Genomic DNA, 24,700 nt, shown 5'->3' on the forward strand with positions numbered 1-24,700 from the left:
GCATAGGGACGACCATCCCTCCATCCAACCTTTATTACTTCCTACTAAGACATTTCCAGGACATGAAAACACTGAGCGAACCAAATGAAAGCCTTGGCCTCCAGAAGTTCACTCCAGGGAACACCTCTCTTCAACGCTTCTCCTTTGCTGCCCTGGCTGTGGCGGCCGGGAGTTTCTGCCTAAGATAACTTAGGTGACTCCCTAGCCAAGTGTAAGCTCCTTCACTACAGGTTCAATCTCAAGCTAGGATCTGATGACCTATGAATCTCAAAGCACTGTACTGAGGGCACCTCCTGAGACGCCCAGATCTATGGTGGAAGTGAGGAAGGCAACTGTGCTTGTAAACTTGGCTGTTTATAAATCTTGATGCCAGACAGGCTTGGCCAGGGACTATCTTGGTACTTCTGACAAGGTTGCTTTTTGGAAAGTTGATCACCTAAAGAGCATATAAGATGATTTTGGAAAAAGCCAGCAGCCACGGGGTAACATGTGATCTTGAACGTCATCCACAAGACAAATGCCCCAATGCTCTAGACAGTCTGGTAAGAATAAGCAGCTGGCTACTCAAAAGTCTTCAAGGTAGAGAGAGCAGGAAAGTCATTATAGCTACTTTACCTGTGAACATCAAACATGGTAATGATTGGCTGCTTGAGGCAGGTGGACTGTACACTAGATAGGGTTCTTGAGACACACGAAGGGCACATGGCTCAGGTTCAGAGCACATGTTAATTCTGTCTCTCTGAAACTGATTAGCCTGTGTCAGGAAATCACTGTCAGGAGGCACTCTTTCGTCATCCTGCTGTCTTGGCTCACTTCCCTTAGCCTGGTTGGGAACTCCAGAACTCAGTATCAGAGTTGCAGGTATGCCTGAGGAATGTCAGCACTGTATTGTAGGAGAGTTGTCCTGCAACTGGAAATCAGCCCACCAGACTTCATCTCCCAGTGCTTCTAACAGTGCCGGCTATCAAGTGACCACTAGGGGGCAGCAGACTCCTTTGCAAGGCCCTATGTACACTCCTACCAGGTCTGAGACCGGCCCACCTTACGTTCCCAGACCTCTCTCGATAGCACAGACCCACTTAGTCTAAGTCCAGACTTACTCTTCCTCTTTCCCAGTAATCACCAACTGAGGCGCTTTAGTTCTGTGTAGATTGCCAGAGGATATGTCCCCGGGGCGGCTCCCCTTAAACTTGCGGGGGTTAGAGGGAACTGTCCATTTCCTCCCCTCTTCCCATTCCAAACCCTGTTAGAGCCCCGCCCCCAACTCTGCCCGAGAATATCCACGCAGTGCTCCCACAACTCCCATCCCCACTGTCAGTATGACTGAAACTGGTTTAATCCAGCCATCCAGCCTTGAATGGGCTGCCCCATAGCTGAGGACTTAACCGGCTTCAACAACTCCAAGTCAGCTTCATTGTTCTACCAAGAGGAGGACAACCCTCTTGGTGAGCAGAAGCCCAATGACCCTACCAACAGACTCTGCTCAAAGCCTGTCCCATCCCACCTCATGCGCTGTCCAAGTGCCATTATTCTGTTAGGTTCATTAGTACCCAGCTAAGCCTCTGTCCAGAAAATTTCTTGACCAAGTATCTTGAGTTTAAATTTTATTTTACAAAAAGAGAAATAAAGAAAACTGATAGGCAGTTATACTGACTTACAATTGTTCTGTTCTGTTTGCTTTTTTTTTTTTTTTAAAAAAAGTGACATGAAACACAAGTAAAAATAAATACGTCATAGAAACAGCCAGTTGCCCAGTCCCTGGAGCAGACGTGTCTGCCCTGCTGAGAGAGGAGGGGAAGCCCATGATCACACCAGCAGCTGGACCACCCAGCCACAGATGGTCCTCTAAACCAGGCACAGGTCCTGGGCCTCAGGGGCGTCCTGAGGAAAGACGACGAAAACTAAAGCCAGGTACCAGAGCCTTGGGGCAACCTCATCTCCCTCCCCCTTCCCCCAACTCCTCTGGCAGCAGTGTGGCCTTAGTGGTTATCTGTTGCAACCCCTTCAACCCACCTGGACCCTCTCTCTGATCCCTCTGAAGAGGGTACAAGGAAAAAAAACCTGTTTTGGGCAGACATGAAGGAATCTTCTGGTGAGTCCCCAGCCTGCCCTGAGTTACACAACCAGATAACAGTCATTTTACACCACAGTGCACATGAGCACACACATGCAAACACATACATACATTCACTCAAACACAGCTGGGCTGAGCTCTCTTCCAGGGAGGGTCCTGGGTCAGGTCACAGTATGAGGTCCTCTCTTGTCTGAATATCATCCTAGTAGTGGTAGCAGAGAGCGCCAAACCTCCCTCAGCCCTCTACATTGTAGATTACGCAGCCTGCCTGGCTCTCTCTCCCCAGCACACTAGATGACTATAGCAAACAGACTCATGGCAGGGGAAAGGCGCAGACTTGGGTCCCTGAAAAGCAAAGAAGGTGGACACTGCCTGCTTATTAGTTATCATTATAGGACTCACGTATTTCATAAACGGCTTAGAGCCAAGCTAGTGGTACAGAACAGACGTTGAGGGATTACACCGATTTGGATACACAGGGGCAGAGGAATCAGTGGAGAGGAAGGGGTCTGAAGGCGAGCAGTGGGCAGGTCAGCACTCGGCAGACTGGCCGTTTACAGTGCTGATTTCCTGGGAACAAGTCAGCAGAGGAGCCAGAAAGTCATCCTTGGGGGTGGGTGACCTCTCCCAGCAGCAATACTGGGAAAGAGCAACCTAGCTGAGTGCACAGAAAACCATGGTCAGGAGACCTGGGCATGTGGAAAGCAAAGGGAGGCGGGAAACAAAAGGTCTGTGTAGGAACAAGTAATGTAACGCCCCAGAAAACCTTCCCCCGCAGATAAGGACTCAGTTCCAGAGCAATGGATGTCACACCTAAAGATACTGACTGCTCGCGACTGGCAGTCCCACCTATATGGTTGATCTTCTGTTTCAACTCATCAGCAAAGCATGCCCCAGCTCTTTGCTTCATGCTCCCAGAGTAGGAAACTTCATTTTTAGTTGTAAGTCATAAATATATGATCCATACATTAATTCCTAGAAGAGTTCCAGACAAAATGTTTAAGCCAGGAATACAGATACTTAAGTAGCGTAACTCAAGGGGTAAGGACTTCAGAGATAAGCCATTAAGAAGGATCTGACCTAATGTGGTTCACTTACTTTCCTGAATAGCTACTCCATCCCTACCAGAGGGGACACAGTAGACCTAAGGGACTCAAGTATCTTAAGTGTCATCCTGCATCATTTAGTAATGTTACAGATAATAGGAATTTAGAATACACCAGAAAGACTGGACTTCTTGAGAGACCCTTAAAACATTCCATGAAAGACAAATAGAGAGAAAATATGCAGGGCCTGACCTTTGCCTTTCCCCATGGTCTCACTGTATACATAGTCCAAAATGGTCTTCCTGCTTCAGTTTCTTGAGGGCTAGAATTACAAGTATAATTGGTATACCTACTACCTCCTCGGGTTTCCAATCTAAGCACAATAGATCGTGAGGTTCCCGCTTCTCTCATCACATGCTCATGCTTGCTGTGCATGCACACTTCCCCACAAGTCCATTTGAAAAGCAGGATATTTAGGGTTGTTGGGGGAGGGGAGTTGCCAAAGCCCATGGAGCTAATAAGCAATTCAATCTCCTATGATCTCACCTCCCACCCTTATACAACAGAAGCTGCATGCAAACCTTCTTTAGCCAGGAGGTCTGTCTAGAGTTATGGCTGCTGCAAAGATGAAGTACGCTCTAAGCCTGGGATGACTGCTGGAGTGTACGGCAGTCGCGTGTTACTCTCAGAATTCCCATTTACTTCCTGGCAACTTAAAAACCTGTTCCAGTTCCCTACTGAAACTGTTTCTACTAATTTTCTATTTGTGAACACCGAAACACTCCCTTTCCTGGCTAGCAGGGCATACACACAGATATATAACTCTGGGAACTCAGTATTCCAAGGTCTGAAAGGAGTCCATGTAACACAGAGACAACTCTGGGAGCACAGTGTTCCAAGATCTGAGGGGCATCCATGTAACCCAAACTCTGAATGTGTTCTACAAGTTATAGAGATCTGGACTAGCTCACCCCCACTGTACCAGCCCCAACCTAAGAGCCCACTCCAATTAAATGCCTTGACTATTGATTCTTGGACTACATTTGACCGAGAAAGCACTGGTTGAAACTATTTTTAAATTGTTACAAATAATTTGCATAGCTAAATTGTAGATCTAAGGCTTCTATGAGTAGAAGAGTTAAGTCTGATAGGGTGCACATGAAAACAGAGAGAAAGCACAAGTCCACTTCGGTGTTACTGGAGAGTACACATACCCCACCAACCACCTCTCCCCTTGTCTCTGGGACAATCCCAGTGTCTGCCTTTAAGCTCCCTCCTTTCTCCCTAACGATGAGAAGTTGCTAGTCAAGAGTCACAGGCAGTGGTTAAGATACTTCCTGGACTAGGAGGCAGATCTAGCCATTGCCCAACCAAGTTGGAGCCAAGGGAAGGAGGTAAAGCCAGACAGGAGTTATTCATCAAAGGGCTGCATGGGAAAGCCTGGGAGACAGGGCTACAGACACAGGACACACCAGTAATAGAAAACAGCCAGTGTTTATGTTTAAGCACTAGACACCCCTGCCGTGGTATTTGGAACAAGGGAAGGGAGACCAGAATGACTTGTGTTCGTACTCTTTTTAAAACAAAAGCCAGACGTAAGACTCCTACAGAGGAAGGACTTCCCTGTAATACTTCAGCGAAGATGGAGGGACCAGAAACCAGGCCCAGACTGATCACCTGATATGCTAGGAAGACCAAGACAAGTCCCAACTCAAAATCTATTACCTCAACCCAGGCTACCTACCCATAGCTTCACTTTTCAGCAGAGAACTGGCCTGTGAAATCATCAGAGGACAATAGTTCCAAATGTGGAGGTTACTTACTTCCCAGTAGCAAAGTCCATGATCCCAAGTTTCAATTTCTATGGAATGAGTCTCATCACCCCCAACTAGCCAGTCTCAGGGAATCCCTGATTTTCCTGAGAGGCCATCTCCCCACAACACAGCTGTTTAATAAACTTTTGGTTAATTCTAATTCTCTTTCCCTGGTAAATTAATTCACCATCTACCTCGGACCCTTCTCTCTCTTTCTGTTTTTGACCAGCAGCTGGGGTTCTGGAATATTTTAGAACTTCCTTTACTATCTGCTATCTTCTTTATAACCCCCACCCACCACCCTTGCCCCCAAATGAAAATAATAAATAATTGTCCATAAGAAATAAATTAACATGGAGCTTTCTAATGGGGACGGAAAGAAGAGGAAAGGCCACCAAGACAGACAGCCAAAGGGGTTCAGTCCTGTCTTGGTGAAGCACGTTTTTTCCAGCCACAACACCACCTCACCCTCACACTGCAGTGCACTTCGTGCCCACGTGGAAAGGGACATCTGCTCAGAGATGGCCACTGTGGAGAGAATAAGAGATTGGAAACACTCTCTTTCTCATGATTTTCCCCAAGTTAAAAAATAAATGTGGGACTCAAGTTAGCCCGGCCTTCTCTTCACCTAGCTAGAAGGAAACTGGCTTTCATGGCTCTTCTCCTGGACTCACTTTGATGTTCAACTTAGTAGCGATAAACCACCACATTCTGATTTACACTTCAAAAAAGATAAATTCATTTCTTTTTAGTTTACCTCTTAGTTTTTCCCCTCCCTGCCCTCCTCCCACTTTCACCCTTATTCTGCTACATACATGTTCTCTCTTTCATGCATGAGTACACACACACACACACACACACACACACACACACACACAGCCTGGTTTGCTTCCTTCCCACCTCCCCGTGGAATCAGTCTGCTCCCCATGCCCACCCTCAGGCCAAACTAAGTAACTCAGGCAAATTTCTTGGGAGAGATGTTCCCAAAGGCAGAATGGGATATGCACTTCTACACTCAAATGGGCATCTAAGCAGACAGCATAAGAAAGACGGGAAGGAAGGGCAGGCTGCCACACACCCCATCCCTGTTTTCGGTCCCTGATTTCCCACTATTACAGCTCTGTGGAGTTTCTGGGGTCTTTTCTTTTTTCTTCTGGCGAACAGCAATAGAGCCTGCCATTATGGCCAACCACTCTCCTTTGTCTTCTTTTCCCTCCCGCCAAGTACCCTATTTTCAGAAAGACCAGGTTCATTGCCTTGCAGTTTGGTGGGCAACCTTCTAGGGGCCCCAAGTGAGGTGTCAGAGGCTTCTTAGCTACTTCCCAGTGACCTCTATCACATCGTCATCTTTATCCTCATCATCATTGGAGCTGAACCCCACCTCGGCAACCTCATGCGAGTCAAATGGAGGCACCTGGGACCGGAGGAGGCCACCAGCTGGGTAGCCTGCATGTGGGGACATATAGCCTGGGTAGACAGACACACCCCTCGAAAGGTTGCTGGGCAAGCCGGGGGAAGGGAAAGGCGCAAACATCCTGGGCTCGGACAGGAGTGGCTGTGAGAATGGGAGTGAATAGCTGGGTAGCATCCCTGGCACAGAGGGGTTGAGCATGAAGGAGGGGTTGCTGGCAGTGACTGAGGTAGCCGTGGAAGAGGAACTGACAGGGCCTGCTGGCACCAGAGGGTCAGTAGTCACTGGAAACACCAGGCGGGCATCTGCCAGCAAATTGGACAGCTGGTAGTAGGAGGGATTACTGCCCATAAATAGGGACTTCTCCCCAGCCTGGGAGGTGAAGGGGGTGGTGAGGTTATGATTTAAGGAGACAGGCGGCATTGGAAACCCGCCAGAGACTGGATACCCATGCTCATAGGGCTGCACGGGGGCTGGCAGATGGCCCTTCCTGGACCGTCGACGGACTGATTCCTGGGTGACAGACGGAGTAGCCAATTTTCGCTTATGGCCCCTTAAGTCCAGCACTGGGTGCCTGCCACCACTGGGCTGGCCAGTCACCAAGAGGGAACTATTGAGGCAATGACCCCCAAGGCATGGCTCAGTTCCAAGAGCTGTCCCAGGAATGGTGCTGTTGTCCATAAGTTGGCCCGGTGGACCAGGCAGGGCAGCACTGATGCTTGGGGAGTTCTGACGGGATTCCCGAGCAGCGGCCACATCTGCATACTGCTGGAGTTCACTGATGATTTCTGGGCTGTCGGGAGAGACCGGCCGGGCCAGCCCCTCGGGATCAGGGGCTTTGGGTGATGAGGCACTGTGTCTGCCATTGCTTGTGGACGCAAGAGAAGGCCCCTGGGAACCTGCAGATAAAATAGAGGTAACTGAAACCAGTATGGCAAGGGAAAAGGAAGCCGCGGGGATCCACAGTCCTGCTGAGTAGAAACCTTGTTGTGTGATACTTAAATCCAGCCGACTTCCCCTCTCTCAAAGACAGAAATTTTTTGACTCCAGAAAGAAGTTGTGAGGGTTTATTTTGACTGTCATCTTAACCAGGATCACGAATACCCTTGGGAATAATCTCTGGTCATGCCTGTGAAGGAGCTTGTCCACGAAGTTAACTGAGGTAGAAAGACCCATCCCAACCGTGGGCAGCATCCTCCCACGGGATAAGGCATGAGGCAGAATAAGGGGAAATGGAACCGAGCAAGCACTCACAGTTGTTCCTGTTTGCTGACTGTGGACATGAGGTGCCCAGCTGCCTTAAACTGCTGCTATGACACCCGGTGAGCTTAAACATCCCCTTGGGCTGCCCGCTAAAAATCAACCTTCGTCCCATTACATCTCCTCAGGTATTTTGTCACAGCAACAATAAAACTGACACATAAGCCTACCCATGGAAGGACATGGGACAATTCCACAAGGTGAATCCTAGGAAATAGTGAATATGAAACAATGGGAAATTCTTTTTTTTTTTTTTTGAGGCCAGGTCTCATTATGTATTTACCTGGCTGGACTGGAACTCACTATGCAGCCCAAGCTTACTTCAAACTCACAGAAATCTGCCTGCTTCTGCCTCTGCTTCCTGAACACTGGATTAAAAGTGTGCACCACCATGCCCAGATGGAAATTTTTTTGTAAAGGTAACTAGTCAGATTTTTATCAAGGGATTTAAATATACAAATGAAGTTAAAATTCAGCCTCTGCAAGTTAAGAAAAAAAAATCTAGCTACTATAGATAATTTGGAGAACTAAAAATTCTGGATAAAACTTGGTATTATGAGGGCTGGTAAGATGGCTCAGCTGGTAAGAGCACCGACTGCTCTTCCAAAGGTCCCGAGTTCAAATCCCAGCAACCATATGGTGACTCACAACCATCCGTAACAAGATCTGATGCCCTCTTCTGGAGTGTCTGAAGTCAGCTACAGTGTACTTACATATAATAAAAAAAAAAATTGGTATTATGGATTATGGAATTATTGTTAATTTTTCTTTTAGTATGACAATGAAGTTGTAGTTAATAGGTCAATGTCCTCACTCTTTTGTTTTGTTTTGGTTTTGTTTTTTGAAACAGGGTTTCTTTCTCTGTGTAGCCCTGGCTGTCCTGGAACTCACTCTGTAGACCAGGCTGGCCTCGAACTCAGAAATCCACCTGTCTCTGCCTCCTAAATGCTGGGATTAAAGGCGTGCACCACCACGCCCGGCAAATGTCCTCATACTTAAGAGATGGATATTTAAGTATTTATGGATAAAACAGCACGGTTTCTTCCACTTACAAGTGATTCACATAAAAGAAAGGCAGGAAAAGACAGAAGATTAATGGGAAATTAAAAATCCTTTGGTCCAGGTACAGGGACACAGATACTCAAGAGTTCCCTTCTTCCAACCCACAGGTGAAGGCTAGACATCACAGCTAGGGCAGTCTGGCTCTCCCATCTCAGTGCTGGGTAGTACATAAAACAACCACCTCTCTTGAGGAGAACTTGGCAGGGATCCTTACCATTCTTCGTTTGCCGTGAATACACCCTTGACCAAAATCCTACTGATTTTTTGTTTGCTTGGTTTTTTGTTTTGTTTCTTAGGCTGGCCATGAACTCACAGTGATACCCTTGCCTCTGCCTGACAGTGCTGGGATTAAAAGCATGTACCAATACCACCCAGCTCAAAATTCCTACTTCTAGGAGAGTGTCTCCCCACACCCACATGCCAATCCTAATAACCTAGATGTAAATCAATAGTAAATTTTCACTGAAGCATATCTAGAACAAAGAATAAGAAATGAGAAATCACTGGGGAGTGAAAAAAAAAAAGGAATAAAGTATAGTATATTAGTGTTTATTTTAAAATGCAAAGAAAAAGCTATACCTATTTAAAATGCAGACAATCTTATTTGTAAGTATACACACAACCCTGTAACCATGTATTTAGAATATCTTTACAACAACAAAAAAGAGGAAAACCTCCAGGGAGGACCAAGAGCTGACAGGGAGGAGGACCTCCAGGGAGGACCAAGAGCTGACTTGGAGGACAGAAAACTTACTTTTCATCACCTTATCCTTTTTCATCTTTTCGATTATAAATCATATAGATGTTATTTATGTAAAAAGTACATTAATTATAAATAAGCCATACAAATGCTGTGTGGGTCAATAGAAAGTTATAGGCTGCCATACCTGAGGCAGCCATCCGACCATCTTCAGGGGCCTTTGGTTTGCCGGTCGCCCGGACAGCAAAGATGCGTCCATCACTGGTGCGGATGTATGTCCCTAGGAGATAATGAGAAAGACCGTCAGGAGCCTACATAGAATACATCTACTCCTGAAAAACTCCAGGTACCATGGGCTGGTAAAACCTACAAAATCACTGCACCCCACAAACCCCTACAATAAGGAGAGGATAAGTGAAGTCTGCATTCACAGTGACTCACTGATCCATAAACATCAATTGCTAACCTACCACATGCCAGGCAGTTTTAATACTTGAGTACTTAAAACAAAAAAGGGCCTGTCTTGTGGAGCTTAACTTCTAAAAAGGAATGCAGGTACTCCAGAAAGTCCTCAAGCAATGAAGGGAGTAAGGAGGACTTGTGAAGAACAAGCTCTGTGCTCTCAGGCACTCTGGGCCTGTATCCTTTCCCTGGTCTGGAAGATGAACTCCGACTGCTTCAGCACCCTCTGTTGCTCAGCGGGGAGAGCTGTACTCTGTCCACCAGTTCTTTTCTAGGAAACCTGATGCCCTCTTCCAGCATCAGGCGCATATGTCCAGACAAACTACCCACACATGTAAAATACATTTTTAAAAAATATTTTAAAAATATTGTTATTCCGTTTATTTACTGTGTGTGTGAAAACAACTTGCTGCTCCTGTCACGTGAGACCCAGGAATGAGTCAGGGTGGGTCATCATATTGGCTCAGTAAGCCCATTGGCCTCACCCATATTATCACTGCACTTCAAATAAAGACTTCTTAAAAAAGAAAACGCGAGGAGGGCAGTGGTGGCGCACGCCTTTAATCTCAGCACTTCGGAGGCAGAGGCAGGCAGATCTCTGAGTTTGGTCTACAGAGTGAGTTCCAGGACAGCCAGGGCCATACAGAGAAACCCTGTCTTGAGAAGAAAAAGAAAGAAAGAAAGAAAGAAAGAAAGAGAGAGAGAGAGAGAGAGAGAGAGAGAGAGAGAGAGAGAGAGAGAGAGAGGGAGGGAGGGAGGGAGGGAGGGAGGGAGGGAGGGAGGGATTTTCTGGAATTTCCCCTTGATTTTCTTTTTTTTTTTTTCCCACTAATTAAAAACATAAAATACATTATGTTTTATGTTATAACATAAATAAAAACATTCTAGCTTTCAGATATAGTACTAAGAGCAGGCTAGATGCGACACACATGCCACAGTTAAAGGCTGGGTACCACACTAAGGAGACAGGTAAGGCTGGGTCAAGTCATCTGTGGCCCCATGTGCTCTATGCTGCTTTTCCTCTAAGCCGAAAGGTACTTGATCCAATGCAGGCTAGGGCAAAAAGCTTCAAGCAGCTTCATTCAGCAATAGAACTTAGTTACAGGCTATTATGAGTTTGGGTGCAGTGATGCAAAAACAAAAACAAAACCAAACAAACAAAAACAAGCCCCCAACCCCAGAAACCTACTATGGGAACGAGCTCAGCTGCTTGCATCCTGACACTACTTAACCCACGGTTCTCATCTCAATGATCTCATCTTCCTCTATAAGGATTACTTACTTACTTACTTACTTACTTACTTACTTACTTACTTACTTACTTACTGGGTTTCTGTTTTGTTTTGAGTTGGGGTCTCACTATGTAGCTCTGGCTGTCCGGGAACTCAGTGCATAGATCAGGCTGGCCTCGAACTCACAGATATCTACCTGCCTCTGCCAGTCAAGTGCTGAGTCTATAGGCATTACACCCGGTATCATATTGGGCTTTTAAAAATTATCACACTAAAAATTCTGTTGTGAAAGCCATCTGTACTAATTCATGTACGGCATACACTTCCTAGCTGGGGACCACCATCCACTCCTGGCTCAAGGAAATTGTGTGTAAATGACACAATGGCTTACAACCCACTTCACAACTCTTCTCAGTTTTGGTCTCTTTATGCATAGTAATCCCAAGGTTTCTGATAAAAGCAAAACATACAGGAACATGAGACCTCCAATTTCCTCTAAGTTCAATGTCATCTCAGAAATGCCACGTCCTCTTGTCTCTCCCAACTACAAAGCTCTTATGGCTAACTCCTGTCTCTACCCTCTCTACCTTAAACCCTAAGATCTACTGATGCTTAGCTTAGCACTCTCACATGCCCTTCGCTGGGTCCTCACCTTTCGTCCCTCGGATGATGTGGATGCTCTCACCAGCATTGATTCTTGCCTGAACATCTGTGGAGCTGTTGAGTCCAGGAATAACAATATCTAGTGAAAAACAGAGCGTACATTTAGATGACACAGGGCTTGACTGAAGAAAAGAAGGAAAATTAAAGTCTCACATCCACTCCAGGTCCTGTCTTTCCCACAGCCTTTCTTCAGAGCTAGACCCAGAGACAGTGAAACAAACAAGCAGAAACCTTCACAACCGTCTCAGCAAAAGAGAACCACGACAGCAAAGCTGCTTGAAATTGAGCCATCTTCCTTATCAAGTTCCTTTGTCTTAATTTAAAAAGTCATAAGGCTTTTAGTTAAAAAAAAAATTCAGCCCCAAAGGTTATTTCTATTTTTTTCCACTCTGAACTATTTGCATAAATTTGTTCCACATCATTTTAGGTAACAAAAGTGGTATGATCTTCCTTGCTGGCACTGCCCCACAACTCCTAAAACTGCAGAAGGACTTTAAGATTTAGTTGAGAAATAAAATTATCAGGAGTTTTGTTTAGTTTATTTTCAAAACATCAATTAAGATGTTCTCATCAAAACATATATAGCACAGATACTTCTAAACAGGAAAATGAAAGCTAAATTCTGAAATATTTTCCTCCCTAGTCACTCTGAGACTCAGAACTTCAGAGTTTGGCTGAAATGCCCAATTCCCCCATCGCCCTCTGGTCTACCATGCTCAATCTACAATAACTGGCACACAAAAAAAGCAAGTGACAGTTCAGGTTTCCTAACTCTGTAGGCTGGCTGACGTTTTATACCCTGCAAACATTTAGGCAGAACTCAGCACATTCACATCTCTGAACACCTTCCAAGTCCAAACCCATATTCCAGCAACATTTCCAGAATCCCTGTGGTATTCATAGAATTCCACTCACAACCATTCTAAAACAACAAAAACCCAGGACATTAAGATATTTCACCAGGCAGTGGTGGCTCATGGCTATTATCAAAGCACTCAGGAGGCAGGCAGACCTCTGAGTTCAAGATCAGTCTGGTCTATAGAGCAAGTTCCAGAGTATACATAGTAAAGAGTATACATAGAAACTCTGTCCCCGCTGAGAGAGAGAGAGAGAGAGAGAGAGAGAGAGAGAGAGAGAGAGAGANAAGGTTTTTATTGCAGATCCGAGGGATCTGGAAGAGTCCAGAAAGTAGTAGACTAAACAGGGCCAACAGACTGGAGCTGGCCATAAGAAAAGCAGAAACATACATACATACACACACACAGAGAGAGAGAGAGAGAGAGAGAGAGAGAGAGAGAGAGAGAGAGAGAGAGAGAGAGAGAGAATATATCTTCATTTTTATTGATAGTGCCAATATAGGAAGGTGTCTACGAAAGGTGTTTAATGAACACTTATTGAATGAACAAAATACAAAAGACAACACTGGGGTCAGTGAAGTGTCTTAGTGAATAAAGGTGCTTTATTGTCAAACCTGACAACCTGAGTTTAATCCCTAGGGACTGTATGAACACTGGTACACACATAAACACTAGATAGATAGATAGATAGATAGATAGATAGATAGATAGATAGATAGATAGATAGATAGATAGATAGATAGATAACACCTGCTGTTATTGCAGAAGACCCAGATTTGGTTCTGATCGCCCACATGACAGCTCAAAACCATTTGTAACCTCAGTTCCAGGGGATCCAACATATATTCTTCTAAGGCACCAGGGACACATGTGGTGCACTTACATGCATGCAAGAACACCCATACACATAAATAAATCTTAAAAAAAAAAAAAAAAGAAAGAAAGAAAAGAGGGGGGTGTGGGGTTAAGATAAGAACACTGACTGCTCTTGCAGAGGTCCTGAGTTCAATCATACATGGTGGCTCACAACCATCTGTAATGAGATCCAATGCCCTCTTCTGGTGTGTCTGAAAACAGCTACAGTGTACACATATATAAAACAAACAGGGCTGGTGAGATGGCTCAGCAGGTAAGAGCACCTGACTGCTCTTCCGCAGGTCCTGAGTTCAAATCCCAGCAACCACATGATGGCTCACAATCATCTGTAACAAGATCTGGTGCCCTCTTCTGGAGTGTCTGAAGACAGCTACAGTGTACTTACATATAATAAATAAATTAAAAAAAATAATAAATAAATAAAAGAGAGAGAGAGAGAGAGAGAAGAGGAAAAGAGGAGGGAGGAGGGGAGAGGTGGGTAGTAGGTAGGTAGGTTAGGTAGGTTAGGTAGGTAGGTAGGTAGAGACATCATCCCCAGAAGGGAAAGCAGGAATTCTGAATTCCAAACCTGTCGTGGTGACCACTTTCTGCACAAGGACTCCTGCCCGCTGCAAGTAGTTGATGGGGAAGTTCATGGATGTATTTGTGCTGGGGGCAGAGCTTACACCGCCACTGAGTGGGACATGCCGGGGCATCATGGGAATGGGGGTGGACTGTACAGGACGAACGCTGGCCACAGGCTTTTCATCACCCTTCAGTGTTGGCTGCCTGCAAGAAAAAGTCAAGCACATTTACAGATGAGCAGAACAGCCACTGACCTACTAGGGACTGTCATGCCCTGTCACCATAGCGATCACTGAGAGAAGCATCGGAAGACATGCAGAGGATAGTCAATTCTAAAGGCTACTAGAGGCATAACTGAACAGCAGAGACACAGTCAGATGTCAGTGGAGCAATGCCTTTCAGAGATGGAAAGATACCATCCTCTTCTTTGGAACTTGGACCAACTATATCAGGAACTAGATTAAAATTTTGGAAGATAAGATGATACAAAAATGTAAAAGGAAGGGCAAGTTCTTGATAACATTTAAGTTGAAATCTGAAGGGGAAAATTTACCCTGACTCACCTGTGTGATGCCACATCTGCAAGTGACCATCAGGGACATCTAGCCCAATTACTCATTCTCGGATTCTCTCACACACATTCCTCAAACCTGAGTAAGTTATACATTTACCCTTCTCTTTTCCAAATTACTTTTCATGATGTTCCTTCTGGCTCCTGTTTGAGTCGGTTTCCATACTTTCCCTCTAGTTATGACCACCATACAAAAGCAGCAACAGCAAAAGCCTTTGCACAAAGCCAGACTTCTCGATGACACAGTACTACAGCCACATAGAGAACTGGCTGTGTATTTCTTACTAACAAAATGCCACCCAGGGTCAACGGTGCACTCTTCCTGGTTCACCATCTTTTAACTAGATGATGGTCTGCAATAAAGTTCTCCCCAATTCAAGACCAAAATATTGCCACCCATCTATTCATCCATTCACCCACCCATCTATCCATCCATTCACCCACCCATCTATCCATATCCATTCACCCATCTATCCATCCATTCACCCATCTATCCATCCATCTACCAACTCACCCATCCATCTACTACATTAACTTTCTCTTCCCTCCACCTGCATATCTGTATGTCTGTCTCTCCTCCCGACCCTGTTTGTATGTCTGTCTGTCTATCAGTCTGCCTCCCCTCATTACTACTTACATATTACTGACTGGCCTCAAGCTCACCAAGGACAACCTTAAATTCTCCTCCTGCCTCCACATGCTTCGATTATAGGTGTGTGCAACACATTTGCTCTTCTGATTGGAGATTTCTGAAGAAACTTTCTTTTCCTGAGCTTTTAAATTTTTATTATATTTGTTGGTACTTCCTACCACAAGACATTTTGACTGTCTGGTACCCTTTCTCAAGAGTGTTTTTACACTTGATTTGGAATGACTTCATTGATTCTTTGTATTTAAATGCAATCTGCCAGGTTATGGGTGAATACTTTATATATAGTAAATGTTTAATAAATAATGAACAAAAAATGATTATTACTGTGCATGTGTGTACTTGAAGTGTTTATGTGGGTACATACTTGCCAAGGCATGTGTGTGGGAGTTAGAGGACAGTTTTATGTAGAGTTAGTTTTCTCCTCCGGCTTACATGTAAGTCCCAGGAACTGAACCCAAGCCCCAGGCTAGAGACAGAGTACTCTATCTGCTGAACATCTTACCAACGCTACCTGTCAGTAAGCTCTCTGAGGGGGACACCCTCTTGTGTGTACACATTCCCATATGACTCAAAGTTGGCCCATAAGAAAGTCATCTTATACCATTCTTCCAGAAAGCTCTTCTGAGAGGCAAAATCAGCAGCTCATTTCTTCAGCCAAGGATGTCAAACCAGAGCAGTTCAGAGCACTAGTGCAGCTGAACTGCTAACACCTGACCCTACAGCAGGACCTTCCTTCTAGAGCAGCCAAGGAACAGGCTGTAGATTCTCCCTGTGAAATAGAAATGGAATGACGGGTCTGGTGCAGAGCAGCCACTCTTCCTCTAGCAACTCACCAGTTCCTCTGACTGAAGGCAGGGATGCTGGTCAGGCTCTGGTCGCTGGCAGGGTAATACTGCGCATACGATGGGCGGGTATAGGGTACTGATGTGCGTTTGTCCTCCTCATAGCTTTTCTTTGCTGCTTTCTTCTCAGCTTTGGTCAGCTTGTGATCTTTGCGGTTGAGGAGCAATGACTCGTGCTCAAAAGGCTCCTGGAGATGCAGAGGACTTGGGTTTAACTACTAGTCTTTGTGCAAATACCACTAATGTACAATAAACCTTATTTTGAAACCAAGAAAAGGTTGGTTGTCTCTAACACTGGCAAAAAGCCTGCTTATAGGCAAACAAGCATGTTCTAGCAATAGTGCAGTTCATGGGCTGGTGAGATAAATCCTGGTGACCTGAACTCAATTCCCAGAATGCACATACAGGAAAAAGGAGAGAATAGAACTTTATGAAGTTGTTCTCTGACTTCCACATCTGCGTCATGGTAGATGCACGAATTCACACATATGTAAACGCATACACATACTCTTAAAAACTGAGAAGGCCCTGGAGAGATGGCTCTGGTTAAGAGTTAAGAGCACAATTACTCCTGCAGAGGACCCAAGTTAAGTTCCCAGCATCCATATTAGGCAGCTCACAACTATTTGAAACTCCAGCTCCAGGGGAATCTGACACCTTTGGGCTCCACAAGTACCTGATACTCATATGCACAGGCACACGTGAGTGGGTGTACACAGGCACGCACACGAGATCTCTCTCTCTCTCTCTCTCTCTCTCTCTCTCTCTCTCTCTCTCTCTCTCCACTGCCCCCACCCCCCTTCTGTTAGGAAGATTCACAGTGGCCAGGTTATTGTGCATGGTTGACTCTAAGCTCAATACTCCAATGCCTGGAGATGCTGGGATCAGCAAAAGAATACTTCAGTTCCAGTTGTGTGTATTAAATAGCACTTTAGAAGGTAGCAGGTGTTGGGTCTCGCCCGCCACCCTCTAAGCATTGTATTGCGCCCCTTACAGACACGCTAAGAGTTGCTTCCCTGGACATCCCAGAACACAGCATCCTTGGACCGCCCACTGTCAACGCCCACTCATCGCCCGGACCAACCACCAATGTCGTCACGCCTACTCGATTGGACCTGCGTTCTAGACACAGCTCTGCTGAGGATTGGACCATGCGCCATTGGGACATTAAGACATGAGACATTGAGAGGTACACTCAGCAGAGACAATGGGACATGCGGGAGAGGGTTGGGTTCTCCCGCGTGTAATTAATAAATAATATTCTTTCTTGCAGCTCATCTCTATTTTAGGAAGTTTAGCTCTTCAGTACGAACCCAGTCCATACAAGTAGGTTTACCAAACAAGCTGTCACTGGCTGAGTTGTCATACCAAGGACTCCACATACATGAGATGCTTACCTTGGTGATGAGGTGAGGATATTTCAGGCAGGCAAGTTGCAAGACTGACTCCTTGATCCCCTTTATATCCAAAGATGTTTGGGGAGCTGGCTCCTTCTCAACAAAGTGCAGCAGGTTTTCCACTTCCTTCCGGGTAAAGTTCAGCATTGGATTTAGATCATCCACTACCCGATCTAGAAGGCAAGAAGTAAGAACAAAGTCCGCACTCGTCAAAAAGCCTGAAAACACAACTATGAGGTCAGCAGAGAAAGTGGCTTAACTGACAATAAGGAAGCCTTCCAATACAAAGGTCAAAGGACAGACAGAAGATCCTGGAAAATGGAATGTCATAGAAAACTACCAGCTCCTAGTAAGCCTACATCCCACAATTTGAGGTCCAGTACCTTAATGGACCATCAAGTGATGAAGTCCGTCACTTGAATTAGAATGATATGGGAGGAACTTCTGGCATTCTGTGACTCAAAGCCTATCTGTGGTCCCATGCCCTGTTCCTCCCCTCATACACTTCATCCCTTATAGGAAAGAGGCTGGTACAGAAGTATATCTCGACTAACTTGGAAAATGGCCCACCTGACATGCCCTGCTTGGAAATCTGCCGGTCATAGATCTTCTTTTCAAGAGTATAATCAGCCACAAGTCGATAGATGTGACAGGGCTTTTTCTGGCCATAACGGTATACCCGACATACTGCCTGGGCATCATGGCAAGGGTTCCAGGAAGCATCGAATACCACCACTCGATTGGCACCAATCAGATTCACACCCAAGCATCCGGCCCTTGAAAACATAAGCCAACAGCCATGCAATCCTTAGGTTTTGTTTTTTTTGTTTTTTGTGTGTTTTTTGTTGTTTTTTTGAGACAGGTTTTCTCTATATAGCCCTGGCTGTCCTGGAATTCACTTTGTAGACCAGGCTGGCCTCAAACTCAGAAATCCACCTGCCTCTGCCTCCCGAGTGCTGGGATTAAAGGCGTGTGCCACCACGTCCGGCTGCATCCCTTAGTCTTAAGGATGGTTTTCTCAGAAGCTTTGCCTTCTGTGACTCCTACCCCAGTACCACTCCTTGTCTTAAGCACAATAAACTCAAGAATTTTCATGTCCTGATAAATACTGTTTGCTCCCCAAGCATTGAGAAGTGTGTACCCTGATGTCCAATTCAACAGTATCTATAATTCTTCATCTCTGTAAAGGGTAAAGCCCTACAAAAGGTAATGTCTGTAATACTGGGCTGGGAAGATGGCTCAGGGGTTAAGAGCACTGGCTATTCTTCCAGAGTTCAATTCCCATCAACCACATGGTGGCTCATGACTGTCTGTAATATCCAATGCCCTCCTCTGGTGTGCCACAACACTGAACTCACATATATAAAATAGAAAGAAAGAAAGAAAGAAAGAAAGAAAGAAAGAAAGAAAGAAAGAAAGAAAGAAAGAAAGAAAGAAAGAAAGAAAGGAAGGAAGGAAGGGAAAGTCATGGTTTAAAAAGAAAGGGGGGGGGGCTGGAGAAATGGTTCAGCAGTTAAGAGCACTGACTGCTCTTCCAGAGGTCCTAAGTCTAAGTGCAAATCCCAGCAACCACATGGTGGCTCACACCCATCTGTAATGGGATCTGACGCCCTCTTCTGGTGTGTCTGAAGACAGCTACAGTGTACTCATATACATAAAATAAATAAGTCTTAAAAAAATGTCTATAATAAACTCTGTGCAGTATTTTTACTTTAACATCTAGGAGGGATGAAAGACTCATATATACTAGGAGTGGTAGCACAAGCCTACAGTCCCAATACATGGGTGGAAGGGTCAGGAAGATCAGGAGGAGCTACATCAGAACCTATTTGAAACAGAGGAAAAAAACAACCCCTACGCTGTTGAACACTGTCTTGGTAGAAAGCTACGGATCCTTCAAGGTACTTGTCACAAGACAGAAAACATCAACCTTTTATAGTTACACTACACTTTAAATTTATTTTTTGTTTTGGTTTGTTGTTTTGTTTTATTTATTTTTTTTTTTTTTGAGGCAGGACTCACTGACAGAACTCAGGTGGGCCTTAAACTCAAAATCCTTCTGCTTCCTGATTGCTAAAACTGGGCACTTTCTTTTTAAAGCATTCTTATTTATATCAATCACATTATCTAATGTGATAAAGCACTCCATGCCATAGAGAACTCCTGAGAGAATATCTAATTATGACAATTATTAATGAAGGCCTCAAAGAACTTTATAACAATGTGGTGACTACCTTCATAACAACTTCTCCTGGGGTTTCCTTTCTGACCTCAAAAAACAAATTACAAAGCTGAGCAGATCTCATCTCAGATTTAGATAAGCCTTTGTGGTACCTGCCCAGATGGCAAATTGCATGAACTCACCTTGTAGAGAGAAGGAACAGCCAGGTGGTGAGGTTGTTGGGATCATTGAACTGATTAATGAGCCGCTCCCTCTCAAAGGCAGGGGTGCTACCATCTAGCCCTGGGAAGAAAAAAAAGTGAATAGATGAGGGCAAAGAAACTCAGCAAAGTCACTGGGCAAATGTTCAGGGTTTAAATTTTTTTTTTTAAATTTTTAATTGCATGTATGTTTGTGTGTCTGTGTGTGGGTATATGCATGTGAGCATAGGTGCCTGCAGAGGTCCCAGATATCAGATTCCCTCAGAGCTGGAGCTATAGGTGTCTGTCTGTGACCTGCTTAACATGGATAGGATCTGAATTTCTGATCCTCTCCAAGAGCAGCATGAGCTCTTAGCACCACTGGGCCATCTTTCCAACAAATACCATGGATCTATGGTCTATGTCCTAGGCATCAACACTGTGAAACTACGTGTTTACTCCTCACGCATTGAGAAGTGTGTACCCTGATGACCAATTCAACAGTATCTATAGTTGAGAGTGATTCTCACAAGTAACACAATACTAAAAAATACAGCCTGGCAATGGTGGGGCACATCTTCAATCCCAGCACTCGGGAGGCAGAGGCAGTTGGATCTCTGAGTTTAAGGCCAGCCTGGTCTATACAGAGGAACCCCATCTTCAATGTTTTCCCCTCTAGTGAATTCAGGCTAATGTCCAGACCTAAGAGTGCATTTGACTCACCTACGGAACTCAGAAAATGGTGACTCAGGCTGCCACTCAGCTTTATGGGACTCCTAGTGCGTGCAAAAACACTAAGGATTTTGCATTTCAATGTGACAACATTCTACCAGTCTTCTTCCTTAAGAGAGTTTTTTGTTTGTTTGTTTTCTTTTCAAACAGTGTTACTATATAGTCCAGGCTAGATTCCACCTCACAACCATCTTACCTTGGCCTCTAAATGCTTTATAAGTATGTGCCACCAGACCCAACAAGACACGCACTTGCTATAAGGCAACATAAAACAAAAACTCAACCAACCAACCAACCAAACAAACAAACAAACAAAAGTCCAGAAGGGTCAGGTGTGGTGACGCACAGCTCTAATCCCAGCACTGTGGAGGCAGAGGCAGAATGATCCCTAACAAGAGTTCAAGGCTAACCTACTCTACACTATTAGTTCCAGGCCACCCACGGCTGCATAGTGAAAGCCTGTCTCAAAACAAAACAAACAAAAAGACTTGAAGCAGTGTCATCCATTGAGAACAAAAAGACAAAACTTGAAAAGTGGAAGACACGACCATTAATACTGTTAGAGGAGGCCCAGGTTAGTTGCCCGGTGTCAGTGTTCTCAGTGAGGACCCCAGTCTACTTCCCCACTGAGTATGCAGTAGTGACACACAGCTCACTGCTGTCCCATTGGACACTCCTAGAGAAAACACAAGCTCTGAGCCTTCATTTCTGTGCACCATTTCTGTAGGCCAATGACTCTCAAAGGGTAATTACTCCACCCTCACACCTCCAGGGGACAATCTTACAATGACTAGAGCATTTTTAGTTCTCAAAGTTGAAGATGCTACTGACATCAAGTTGGGGGTAAAAAAACAACAACAAATATTACTGAATATTATACAATAGACGTATATAGCCAAAGTCTGGCCCAAATGTTACCATGGTATTTCTGAAATTTTATTATTACCACTTACTTAAGGAATCTGTTTAGATACCTTTCTCAATCAACATCATGTCTTCCATGGATTTAAATATTACAGATATAATATATACATGGTTATGTATACCTATAAATTATACATCTGAAAAAAGGATCCCCCCATCACACTCACAAACTTTCATCCTTGGGTATTTAGCTCCCCCATAGAGAAAGTATGACCTAGGTATATACTCACTCTGACCCCGATGGTCATTAGGCCACAGTGGTCCTAAACTTTCAAATTCATCCCCTCCCGCTTTGAGCCACACACGGTCACACACGTCTGGACCCCAGCACTTGAGCTGTCTCTGTAGCCCTAGCAGTGTTTTTTTCTTAAAGACTGCTTCTTGGTGTCTCCCAATTTCTTGGCTGATCACATATTTCTATACACTTAAAGAAGAATAGAGTTGGAGAAGAGAGAAAGAAAGGAAGTCCTTAAATAGATATTGCCAAGACTCCAGAAAGAAAGCAACAATAAACTCACGGAAGTAGCTGACATTTCGAATCCACTTCTGTGTTCCTTGCCCCTCGGCACCAGGCAGACAAGGCATGTCTCGTTTCCCTAGGAACTCCTCGATGAGAGCCAAGGTAGAAAGGCTCTGGCTGAAATGGAAAAAGTAATTCAGATGGTTCCAAACCCTAAGGAACTTTGTTCTTACACTCCTGTGCAACCTTGTAAGTGGAGTTCCCACAACCTACTCCCTATGAGGTAGAACTCCACTAACCACAGCCAAAATATTCTCCCTAACCCATAGATTTATGAGCACCGACCCATAAAAACAAAACAAAACAGAAAGCAGCCTAATAAACAAACAAACAACTATTTCTCTAATTCTTTAATTTCTCAATTGAAAATTCTGGGGTTTAACTCAGTGCTCAGCAGTAGGCAGCAGTGTAATCTACATAGAGACACAAATGAGTCTGTGAGCCACAGTCAATCTCAAGTATCTCAAGTATTTTCCTATGGAGACAGACCCACTTGACTGTTTTCAAAACATTTAGAGAGCTGGGTTAATGAAAAGCATTATGAAGGATTGACTCAGCGGTTAAGAGCACTGACTGCTCTTTCAAATGTCCTGAGTTCAATTCCTAGCAACCACACCGTGGCTCACAACCATCTGTAATGGGATCTGATGCTCAGCTCTTCTGGTGTGTCTGAAGACAGAAACAATGTACAAGAGAGGGGGGAGAGATTATGAAAATCAGGAGGCAAGCTTGAATCACTACTGACTGTCACATGTGGAAGCCCTCCCTGATGCCCCCCAAACCAGGGTCCTTGGAGTATACTGTGGCCAAAAGCAATCTACTTTATGCCTGTTTCCTTGCATACAGTCAGATCTTAATGAGACACAAAGCCCCAGCCAGATTGACCCTGGCAAAAATACCACATCACTAACATGGCCTTATATGTAAAACCTAATTTTAAAAAGGGCAAAGTGGGAGATCAACAAACATGCTCTATAAAGGGCAAAACAGAAAACACTTTAGGTTTAGGTTTAGGCCCACATATAGGTCCTTTTGTTTGTCTGCTTTATGTTTGGTTTTATTTTGTTTTTTTGAGACAGGGTTTCTCTACATAGTCCTGGTTGTGCTAGAACTCTCTATGTAGACCAAGCTTTCCTATAACTGACAGAGATCCACCTGCCTATGTTTCCCAAGTGTGGGGATTAAAGGCCACCACAGCCAGCTGACTACAAATACTCTTTATTCTTTGTATTTCTTTTTACAAGACTAAAAGTCTTAAAAAATAAGAAAACTTTTTTTTTTTTTTTTTTTTTTTTTTTTTTTTTGTTTTTTGTGATTTCTCTGTGACAGGGTTTCACTTTGTAGACCAAGCTGGCCTCGAACTCAGAAATCCGCCTGCCTCTGCCTCCCGAGTGCTGGGATTAAAGGCGTGTGCCACCACGCCCGACAAGAAAACATTTTTAAAAATGTTCTTATTTTTTAAAAAATAAGTGTACCTAGCTGGACTTGGTAATCTAACCTTTGTGGAAGGCTGAAGCAAGAGGAGTACAAATTCAAGGCCAGTGTGGCTTCAGACAACTTAATGAGACTCTGTCTCAGACTTTTTTTTTTTTTTTTTTAAGATTTATTTATTTATTATATGTAAGTACACTGACGCTGTCTTCAGACACTCCAGAAGAGGGAGTCAGATCTTGTTATGGATGGTTGTGAGCCACCATGTGGTTGCTGGGATTTGAACTCTGGACCTTCAGAAGAGCAGTCGGGTGCTCTTATCCACTGAGCCATCTCACCAGCCATTGTCTCAGACTTTTAAATGCAGGTAGAAGAGTCAGGCATTCAAACCAGCCTGGCTACTGAAACCCTGTCTCAAAAACCTAAAGAGGGCTGACAAGACACCTAGCACATAAAGATATTTTCTGCCAAGCCTAGTGTACTTGCTTACTTTGAATGAAGTTCCAGTTTAACTCCTACCACCACAAATTTAAAGTAAGATAAAATAAAAAAATAAATATAAATAAACAAAGTAAATACATAGATAAATGCTAAATTAAAAAAAAAAGAAAGAAAGAAAGAAAAGGCTAGCCAGGTTTGGTCTGGGCCACAGTCTGAAGGACTAAATAGAATATTTAGAATATGTTTTCCAATGTCAACACGTAATTTTAAATCTTTTCTGTGGGTAAGAGAAAGAACCTGGGCTAGGTGGTGGAGTGTAAGAAAACCCTAACTACAAGTGCTTGGTTACAGCACACTGGAAAAGGCAAAGGGCACGATCATGCTCAATGGTCTCACTCTGCAGCTACTGCACTCGCCTTTCCTACAGATAGCAAGCATCTTCTCACCTAAATACAAGAATCTTGTCCCCGAGCTTCACGCTTTCTTCAATCAGGTGGAAAAGCAGTACCATCTTGGGAGAGTTCTCCAGGACTCCAGTCTGATAATTAGTCAGAAGATCCTTGGCCTGCAAAAGAGAAGCAAGGAAGATTGGGACAGACCCAAGGCTGAATGGGTAGAAATAAAGTTCTCTCCTTGTACTGGCTAGTTTTGTGTCAACTTGACACAGCTGGAGTTATCACAGAGAAAGGAGCTTTAGTTGGGGAAATGCTCCCATGAGATCCAGCTGTGGGGCATTTTCTCAATTAGTGATCAAGGGGGAGAGGCCCCTTGTGGGTGGGTGGGACCATCTCTGGGCTGGTAGTCTTGG

The 24,700-nt window shown here is 44.4% G+C and overlaps 1 protein-coding gene across 1 annotated transcript in view; it reads right to left on the minus strand.

Moving 5' to 3' along the window:
- Positions 1 to 6,083: 6,083 nt before the first annotated feature.
- Rad54l2 (RAD54 like 2) overlaps positions 6,084 to 24,700 on the minus strand; it is a 434,133-nt gene continuing 415,516 nt past the window's right edge. The window contains exons 13-22 of the mRNA XM_021206315.1: positions 24,339 to 24,457; positions 22,019 to 22,137; positions 19,848 to 19,947; positions 18,054 to 18,259; positions 17,484 to 17,656; positions 16,078 to 16,274; positions 14,026 to 14,225; positions 11,714 to 11,803; positions 9,555 to 9,647; positions 6,084 to 7,244 (exon numbers count right to left, since the gene is read on the minus strand). Of these exons, the coding sequence (XP_021061974.1) occupies positions 6,250 to 7,244; positions 9,555 to 9,647; positions 11,714 to 11,803; positions 14,026 to 14,225; positions 16,078 to 16,274; positions 17,484 to 17,656; positions 18,054 to 18,259; positions 19,848 to 19,947; positions 22,019 to 22,137; positions 24,339 to 24,457 (2,292 nt within the window). The 3' untranslated portion in view covers positions 6,084 to 6,249. The remainder of the gene's footprint in view (positions 7,245 to 9,554; positions 9,648 to 11,713; positions 11,804 to 14,025; positions 14,226 to 16,077; positions 16,275 to 17,483; positions 17,657 to 18,053; positions 18,260 to 19,847; positions 19,948 to 22,018; positions 22,138 to 24,338; positions 24,458 to 24,700) is intronic.

Source organism: Mus pahari, chromosome 10, assembly GCF_900095145.1.
Source record: "Mus pahari chromosome 10, PAHARI_EIJ_v1.1, whole genome shotgun sequence".
Lineage (NCBI taxonomy): Eukaryota > Metazoa > Chordata > Mammalia > Rodentia > Muridae > Mus > Mus pahari.